This window comes from Caretta caretta, chromosome 25 (genome assembly GCF_965140235.1).
Source record: "Caretta caretta isolate rCarCar2 chromosome 25, rCarCar1.hap1, whole genome shotgun sequence".
Taxonomy (NCBI): Eukaryota; Metazoa; Chordata; order Testudines; family Cheloniidae; genus Caretta; species Caretta caretta.
The window spans coordinates 4,376,016-4,385,939 of record NC_134230.1 but is presented as its reverse complement, the minus strand read 5'-3'; the positions used below and the strand labels follow the sequence as shown (position 1 = coordinate 4,385,939).

At 50.1% G+C, this 9,924-nt stretch overlaps 1 protein-coding gene across 1 annotated transcript in view; it reads left to right on the top strand.

Annotated features, from left to right (window-relative positions):
• The first annotated feature begins 7,482 nt into the window (after positions 1-7,482).
• Positions 7,483-9,924, top strand: part of LONP1 (lon peptidase 1, mitochondrial) — a 56,238-nt gene continuing 53,796 nt past the window's right edge. Inside the window, exon 1 of the mRNA XM_048830692.2 lies at positions 7,483-7,869. Coding sequence (XP_048686649.2) covers positions 7,765-7,869 — 105 coding nt within the window. The 5' untranslated portion in view covers positions 7,483-7,764. The remainder of the gene's footprint in view (positions 7,870-9,924) is intronic.

The following is a 9,924-nucleotide window of genomic DNA, read 5'->3' as shown; positions in this document are numbered from 1 at the left end:
ACCAGGTCTGACTGAGTTTGGACACCTGCAGGCGTCTGGAGCCAGTGGTGACCAGCCTGCTTAGACCAGAGTAGTGTTACTTTAACAGTAGAAATAACTCAATCCAGAAAAAGGATTTAAAAAAAACCAAATAGTCTACACAAATCTCTGTCTTACTGAAGTCCAGCATCCCCCTCATGGTGTGCTAGGCAGGCCTAGCTTCTTCAGGCAACTGCCCCTGGAGTGCTAACCCCTCTCCTGAGAGTCCCTTTTTAAACTGCTATCGTCCTTTGGATCTTCTGGTTCCCAGGCCTTTTCCCTCATAATGGCCTTGTCTCTTAACAAACCACCCGTGTTTGCTGAAAAGGGCTTATCGTGAGCCATTCTGTTTCCTTCCTGCTTGTTTTCCTAATAGTCCCTTATTAGACTTGTGACGGGATCCCCGGGGTGCAGCCTGGGACTGTGGGACCGCTTTGCCCCCTTAACTCTCCAGCCTGGGCTGTCTCTCACAAGCTTTGCTAGTGACAAGCAGCAAACCCCTCCAGGCACTGTTATCACTCAGCACAACTACATGTGGAGCTGCACACCGAGCTGGATTGCATGAATGCTCCCAGAGCCACTCATGAATCACACAGAGAAAGGCACCAGCCAAATCCCCCCAGCTCCCAGCCTTGTACCTCAGAAATATACCATCCTGCACTGCTCAAGACCCTTTCTTGAGCATTGCAAGTTTATTAATTAGTTCACCACTTCATCAATGGAAAGTGGATATACATCAGCCTTTGTAAACCTTAGCAGATTTACCAAGCACTTCGGGCAAACTCACTAGTAAAGATAAACAGTAAAATAAGTTTATTGATTACAACAGATAGATTTTAAGTGATTATAAGTGATAAGTCACACATGTGATAAGCAAAAAGTCAGAGTGGTTACCAAAATAAAATAAAATATAAGCTTGCAGTCTAAACCTTAACCCTTATCACACTAGACAGTATTTAGATCAAGCATTGTTCTCACCCCACTGGATCTTACAGTCTTTAATATACAGGTTTCTTCCTTAAACCTGGGGCAGTCTCCTCTTTTGAAATCATCAGTCTTCTGAGCATCCTTGTTGCTTGCAGTGTAGGTGTGGGGAGGAGAAAAGGCCACTGTGTTCTGTTTTATACCCTCAGTCCATGTGCTTGGAGAGCACAAGTCCAGGCAAGTCTGGTGGGCATTGCTGAGTCACCCAGCAAGGTTGAGTAATTCCCTGGGTGTGGCCTTGTGAAGGTGAGTCATTGCATTGTAGTTCCCTTGCTGGACAATGGCTGTTGACGGTTGTTCAACACCCTCCTGGGTGTTGATTATCCCCCTGGTTATTGTTTTAGGGGAGCTAGTATCTGGGCGCTTCCAAAACCCACAGCATATTTTAGTGACAACCATACAACACATTCTCATAACTTCATATGCATTAATGATACACATATTTAGATAGAAAAATTACTTTTGGCAGATCACAACCTGTCATAGAATCATAGAATATCAGGGTTGGAAGGGACCTCAGGAGGTCATCTAGTCCAACCCCCTGCTCAAAGCAGGACCAATCCCCAACTAAATCATCCCAGCCAGGGCTTTGTCAAGCCTGATCTTAAAAACTTCAAAGGAAGGAGATTCCACCACCTCCCTAGGTAATGCATTGCAGTGCTTCACCACCCTCCTAGTGAAATAGTTTTTCCTAATATCCAACCTAAACCTCCCCCACTGCAACCTGAGACCTTTATTCCTCGTTCTGTCATCTGCTACCACTGAGAACAGTCTAGATCCATCCTCTTTGGAACCCCCTTTCAGGTAGTTGAAAGCAGCTATCAAATTCCCCCTCATTCTTCTCTTCTGCAGACTAAACAATCCCAGTTCCCTCAGCCTCTCCTCATAAGTCATGTGTTCCAGTCCCCTAATCATTTTTGTTGCCCTCCGCTGGACACTTTCCAATTTTTCCACATCCTTCTTGTAGTGTGGGGCCCAAAACTGGATACAGTACTCCAGATGAGGCCTCACCAATGTCGAATAGAGGGGAATGATCATGTCCCTAGATCTGCTGGCAATGCCCCTACTTATACAGCCCAAAATGCCGTTAGCCTTCTTGGCAACAAGGACACACTGTTGACTCATATCCAGCTTCTCATCCACTGTAACCCCTAGGTCCTTTTCTGCAGAACTGCTGCCTAGCCATTCGGTCCCTAGTCTGTAGCTGTGCATTGGGTTCTTCCGTCCTAAGTGCAGGACTCTGCACTTGTCCTTGTTGAACCTCATCAGATTTCTCTCTGTCCCCTGATACCTCACACGGCCTGCTTTATATGCAATATAACAATTATATACAAATGAGGAATATGGGAGTTACAGGGCGCTCCCCTGGGGTGTAGAGTGTCAACTCCACTGTTGTCCTGCTGACTGTCACTTACTGGCCTCTCCGGTCATTGGCACTGGAACTCCTGATCACTGGCCACAATCATCTCTTGGGAGGCTCATAACGAATGATAATTGTGCTGTGCTCCTCATGCCCTTCCACAATGGGAGAGTTTAATTCCCCAGGGTCAAGTGTTGGAGCACCAGGAAAATCGTAGTTCAGGCCCCAAAAGAATATTGGCATTACAAGAAAAGAATAAACACAAACATTAGCAAAGCAGGAAATGCAGAGCTCAGGTGACACTTCCCACACAGCACAGCCGCACACCCTTTCTGCTTATCTTTGTGGGGACAGTAACAGGCACTGGGAATCCAGAAGTACCTCACCCCTCCCTAATCAAATCGCCCGTCTCTCTGCACCAGCCAGCACACGAATCAGCCCTCCCGCCAGCCCCACTGTGCTGTAGCAGCACGACTGGTACTTGCTGCCAGCTAGCAGAAGTTACTTGGCCAGCTCAGGAAGCTGCAGCCCGTTGCTGATGGGTAAACAGGGCTGTGGGGCTCCCCTTTCCCTGCATTCCTGGCAGGACAATCTGAACATACATTATGCAGCTATAAATACAATTTACTACAAACCATTGCACTGATCTGTGATCAGCCTTCACCTGAAATGCTTTGAGCAGCAATAAAATAATTATGCTGGCATGGGGGGGTTGGATTTTCAAAAGGGCTAGAGGAGTTAGGCACCTAATTTCCACTGACACTTCAGTGCCTAGCTCCCTTACGCTCATTTGAAAAATCCAAGCCTAAAGTATCATCATTGGGCATCTGAGCTAATGCTAGGGGCAGTTCCTCATATCTCTTGGTTCAGGCTCCCTTCCAGACTCAGGAAGTTGCCACATTCAGTTCACGTGCTGAAGGTTTTCTTTGCAGCTGTGACAGCTAGAGCCTTTCTATATAGATATAGCAAATGCTGTGATTCCACAGAACAAGAGAGCAGCAGCAAGAAGAGGTCCCATGTCACTAACCTACGTGACCCACCCCATTCTAAGCTGTAGGCACCATTGAGAGGCATCTGTGGGGACTGTAACATATTTTGGCAAATTCTGCATAGGGACGGGAATGCAGTGAATTGTGTTGCTATTGCAGCTCCAGAAATTCCTGGAGTGTACTCACTATTGTCAGTCAAAACAACAATTACACCAAGTACAACACTTGTCCCTGAGCCCATAATGTACCCAACCCCTCCTCCTCTGCTCCGCTCTGTCTGATGTAACATAGCCTTTGAAAGCTCCTCAGAACCCAGTTTGGTCAAAACCCTGTACCAGTCAAAATAGGCTTCAGGGCCACTCCTCACCACAGAATTAGCCAGCCCTAGTAAGTCTCAGCCCTGCACTCCCGTGATATGCACCAAATCTTCCCATTCTCTGCTCCCCACTGGATCTCAGGGCTGTGTGCCCAAGCCATGCATTGAGCCTGCCCATTCTCAGCTCCACTCCTTGTCTCAGGGCTGTGTGGGCCTCAGAATGCTCCTGACTGGAGGGAGGGTTTGCAGGGTTTCTCTTCCCCCTCATTCCCACTGCTCACATGGTCATAGCTACTGTCACCCTAGAAGCTCAGCACTGTGCCCCCCAGGCTTGCTGCCTACCCAAATATCCCCCAATGTCTCTCACCCCCTCCCAAGCAAACGCCTGCTCCACCCGAGCTTTAGACACTGCACCATGCAATTGCCTCCTGAATCCTATGCTCAGCACCAGAAGCCCCCGGAGAGTCCAACTAGCCACCAGATAGGGAAAGTTGGCCAAGGTCCCATGATGTGAGGAAGAGATGCCAGTGTGCCTGAGCAGGGCAGGGCCTTACACACAAGCCCATCCTTCCTCCCATATCCTCCTGGGCTGCAGGTGATGCTCTATGCAGGTCTCAGTAACATGTCCAAAGTCACATAAGAAGCCTTTTCTTAGGCAACTGCCTGTGTGCAGATTTTAGAGCCTTTGGAAAAACTGACAGAACCCCTGCGGCAACAGCATAAAGTCCCAGCGCTGTTGCAAGAGCTTTTCCTTGGCCATAAGGGCCTGCCAAACAGGACAGCAACACAGCCCCTCACCAAAGGGGAATTTGTGGTGGTGCCTTAGGTTTCCACAGCCAGGACAAAGAGCTGTGTATGCACAAAGGGGAACCTACTTCAACCTGGCTATGCCTTTGTGCTGTCCATCACTCTGCCGACAGACACAGAGTAAAATCCTGGCTCCATTAAAATCAATGGAAGCATTGTCACTGACCTCAATGGGGCCAGGACTTCACTCTCATGTTTAGGTGATGCTTAATATCTAAGTAACATCAATCCCTTGTGTTGATTATCAATGGGCTACTAGAGCTAAGGCTGAGACTAGTTTACCGTTTAAAAGCTGCCTTTTCCAGCTGCCTTTTACAATTCCATACCAATTGACAACCGTGCTTCAGCAGGGCATGGGAGAAAGTTACTGGTCCAAGCTGAGGTAATCTGAGCAATTTTAAAGATAAAGTGCCCCTAAAATGTGACCATTAAATTGTCCAGTTCTTAGAATGTTTTCTTGCATATACCTGCAGTCTCCAACTCTGGTACTGGGCCTCCCCAGACTGCTCTCACTCAATGGGATTGGATCTGAGCTCATGCCCTGCACCCACTGCCCTTCCAGGGGAGCAATAAAACACTTAAAGTTAGCACTACAAACTAGCATCTGGGCAACATACAGCAGAGAGTGATTTGCATACGTGCAATGGAAAATGTGCATAGAGGTTGATTGCTCTCAGCGTTATTGGAGCACTCAGGGCAAAATACTCAAGGATAGTGAGTTCAACTCCTGCCTTGGCAGATTGCCAAGAATGCCTGCCACTGTGCACACCAAAAGAAAAGGAGGATTTGTGGCACCTTAGAGACTAACCAATTTATTTGAGCATAAGCTTTCGTGAGCTACAGCTCACTTCATCGGATGCGTACTGTGGAGAATACAGAAGATGCTTTTATACAACAAACCATGAAAAAATGGGTGTTTATCACCACAAAAGGTTTTCTCTCCCCCCACCCCACTCTCCTGCTGGTAATAGCTTATCTAAAGTGATCATTCTCCTTACAATGTGTATGATAATCAAGGTGGGCCATTTCCAGCACAAATCCAGGGTTTAACAAGAACGTCTGAGAAACTGAGAAACGGAGTGGGGAGGAGGTAGGAAAAAACAAGGGGAAATAGGTGACCTTGCATAATGACTTAGCCACTCCCAGTCTCTATTCAAGCCTAAGTTATTTGTGCTGGAAATGGCCCACCTTGATTATCACACACATTGTAAGGAGAGTGATCACTTTAGATAAGCTATTACCAACAGGAGAGTGGGGTGGGGGGAGAAAAAAACCTTTTGTAGTGATAAACACCCATTTTTTCATGGTTTGTGTGTATAAAAACATCTTCTGTATTTTCCACAGTATGCATCCGATGAAGTGAGCTGTAATTCACGAAAGCTTATGCTCAAATAAATTGGTTAGTCTCGAAGGTGCCACAAGTCCTCCTTTTCTTTTTGCGAATACAGACTAACACGGCTGTTACTCTGAAACTTGTGCACACTACTACTCCTTTGGGAAGTTTTGCCCTGGGTAGTGAGCTTTTTCATTAAGAGCTCTTATTTCAGTGTTCTGGCATCCACAGGTATACTCAGATTGACTGTATGCCTCACCAGAGCCAAGGGAGGAAATAGTGCTAGAAGTTTAGGATTGTTTGGTCAAGGAGCTCTTTCAGATTCAGCCTCCCAGTAAATAGCTTACTTTAATATTCAAATTGCTCTCACACCATGTGCATATGGAGACTATCATAGAATCATAGAATATCAGGGTTGGAAGGGACCTCAGGAGGTCATCTAGTCCAACCCCCTGCTCAAAGCAGGACCAATCTCCAACTAAATCATCCCAGCCAGGGCTTTGTCAAGCCTGACCTTTAAAACTTCAAAGGAAGGAGATTCTACCACCTCCCTAGGTAACGCATTCCAGTGCTTCACCACCCTCCTAGTGAAAAAGTTTTTCCTAATATCCAACCTAAACCTCCCCCACTGCAATCTGAGACCATTACTCCTCGTTCTGTCATCTGCTACCACTGAGAACAGTCTAGAGCCATCCTCTCTGGAACCCCCTTTCAGGTAGTTGAAAGCAGCTATCAAATCCCCCCTCATCCTTCTCTTCCGCAGACTAAACAATCCCAGTTCCCTCAGCCTCTCCTCATAAGTCATGTGTTCCAGTCCCCTAATCATTTTTGTAGCCCTTCGCTGGACGCTTTCCAATTTTTTCACATCCTTCTCATCTACCTGAAGGGGGGTTCCAAAGAGGCTGGAGCTCGGCTGTTCTCAGTGGTAGCAATGAGAACAGAACGAGGAGTAATGGTCTCAAGTTGCAGTGGGGGAGGTCTAGGTTGGATATTAGGAAAAACTATTTGAATAGCAGGGTGGTGAAGCCCTGGAATGGGTTACTGAGGGGGGTGGTGGAATCTCCATCCTTAGAGGTTTTTAAGGCCCGGCTTGACAGAGCCCTGCTGGGATGGTTTAGTTGGGGATGGTCCTGCTTTGAGCAGGGGGCTGGACTAGAACCTCCTGAGGTCCCTTCCAGCCCTGATCTCCCAAGATTCTGTGGGGCGGGGCAGGTCCTGAGGGAGCTGGGGGGCGGGGCCAGGTGGGGCAGGTCCTGAGGGAGCTGGGGGGCGGGGCCAGGTGGGGCGGGTCCTGAGGGAGCTGGGGGGCGGGGCCACCTGGTGCAGGTCCTGAGGGAGCTGGGGGGCGGGGCCAGGCAGTGGCCCAAGGACGTTGCGGGGGGCGGGTGACGCGGGAGTCAACGCCCACGAGGTGCCCTGATCTCTCTTCGTCAGAAGCTGGAACTGGGCGACAAGGGACGGATCAGGTGACCGGGACAGGGCCCATCGTACCACGCGTGCACGCTACCTCCCTCCCGGCGCTTGCGCATTGGCGCCGTCACCCGAGTTGGCATTTCTGCGCACGCGCAGCGATGGGCCCTGTGGGAGACGCGTGCATTCGTCATATGTGCGCGACCGCCTACGGGGCGGGGCTGAGGGGTGGCGCGGAGCGCACGCCGGCGGCATGGCGGCGGCCCGCTACCTGCGGCTGTGGCGCTGCTGGCGGCCGGGGCTGCCCGGGGGCCTTGCCCCGCTCGGTCCAGCGCGGCGGCGGCTGTACGCGGCCTGCTCCTCCGCCTCCCCGTGGGCGCTGTGGGCTCCGCGGGGCCCGGCCCCGTCTCCCCCCGCCGGCCTCAGCGTCGGGCCCCGGCGACGCCTGCGTGGCCTGGGCAGCCTGGGCGGCGGGGACGGGCTGGAGAGCGGCGGAGCCGAGGACGGCGGGGGCGGCGGGGCCGATCCCGCCGGGGCCCCCCCGGCCATGACGGCGCTGACCCCGCTGCTCATCCCCGAGCGCTTCCCCAACGTGCCGCTCATCGCCGTGACGCGCAACCCCGTCTTCCCGCGCTTCATCAAGATCCTGGAGGTAACGGGGGCCGGACTCCGCGGGCAGCCGGCGCGCCTCCTCCGGGCCGACAGCCGCCCGGCTCCCCCCATCCCTTGCGCCTGCCCGGCTCTCATGCCTGGGGTCTGGGACGCCATCCCGTGTGCCCTGCTCACCGCCCGCTGCCCCCTTCTCCATTTCATCGCAGTGCTTGGGACCCTTTCTCCTCTCCCAGGGCTGCGCACTGCATCCTTTTTCCCGGCAGAGCCACGGACACCCCCTGGCGCTGGGTCGGCCCTAGCTCCTCTCTACCCCTTTGCCTAGTGCGTGGAGGTAAAGGGACCGTGCTGCAGGGGCACAGACCCTCCCACCTCCTTTGCACCCTGCCAGCTCTGGGGAGACAGATTGCCTGGCCCGGAAGCCTGTGACCCTGCAATGTGAGCTAAAGCTTCTGGATCCACACAGAGGGAGAGGAGCTCTCTGCTGGCCTAGAATGGGAGGATGTGGACTGGCAAAGTCATATTAAAACCCCACCCTTGCTGCATCCCAGTCATGTAGAAGATGAGCATGCCTTTCTGGGAGCCCACCTATTGCAGGTTTCAGAGTGGCAGCCGTGTTAGTCTGTATTCGCAAAAAGAAAAGGAGTACTTGTGGCACCTTAGACACTAACCAATTTATTTGAGCATAAGCTTTCGTGAGCTACATGCATCCGATGAAGTGAGCTGTAGCTCACGAAAGCTTATGCTCAAATAAATTGGTTAGTCTCTAAGGTGTCACCTGTTGCAGTTGATGCTGTGCCCTGGTCTATGCACAGATTTGGTAGAGTAACCCAGGGCTTGTCTACACTTAATTTTATAGCGCTCTAACTTGCTGGCTCAGGGGAGTGAAAAATGACCACACTTGTGCTTCAAAGCGCAGCCGTGGGAGCACCCCTGCGACAGCACTTTGAAGTTTCCAGTATAACCATGCCCTCGGTTAGGGGTGTGATTCTTGAATGAAATAGTTATACTGGTACAACCCCTAGTATGCTTGCAGTTATACTGGGGTAATGGGTCATTTTAGGGGCCGGCATAGCTTATTTGCTGTCTCATATATAGTTAAAGCAGAAGAACTTTTGTCTGTAGACAAGCCCAAGACTGGAAGCATTAGTAGGGGCAGGGAGCCAGGATTCTTGGGTTCTGTTAGCAAGTCTGTGGCAGAGCTATAATGTGGCCTTGTGTAAGTCAAAAGAAGGTTAAAGGAAGGAGAGGGGTACACTAGGGCCATGTGACTAGGCAGGGCACAAAAACAGGAGTCCAGAGAGAACTTTGCTTAGCCTCTTGGACCGAGAGGCAGAGGACTTGCATAGTTAGTTTATTTTATGTCTTCCCAGTTCCAGCTGTTCATCTTGTTTACCACTATATAAAACCAACTTGTGGCAGTTGGAGATTGCACTGCAGCTAGATTTACCAAGTAAATTTTAGGCTGTCCTTGAATATCAGTGCTTACGCTGACTGTAAATCTTCTTTTCATCTGTTTTTATTACCATAGTGATTTGTCCTTGATTCAGCCTTGGGTGCACATGTTCACATGTATGTGAACATGATGTATTCCTGATGTCCTTAAAGTGGCAGTGATGAGTCTCATTTCCATAGTTTATTACTGTCATAAATATAAAGGGAAGGGTAAACACTTTAAAATCCCTCCTGGCCAGAGGAAAAACCTTTTCACCTGTAAAGGGTTAAGAAGCTAAGATAACCTCGCTGGCACCTGACCAAAGTGACCAATGAGGAGATAAGATACTTTCAAAGCTTGGGGGGGAGAGACAAAGGGTTCTCTCTGTCTGTGTGATGCTTTTGCCGGGACCAGAGCAGGAATGCAGGTCAGAACTCCTGTAAAGAGTTAGTAAGCAATAAATAAGCTTAGGGGGTCTTTCGTGCAGGTCCCCACATCTGTACCCTAGAGTTCAGAGCGGGGAAGGAATCTTGACAATTACTTACTTCTATGGTTGCATCTTTCAGTCAAAAAACACCAAAGAAACCTCAGAGAGAGAAAAGAAAAGGAGTACTTGTGGCACCTTAGAGACTAACCAATTTATTTGAGCATGAGCTTTTGTGC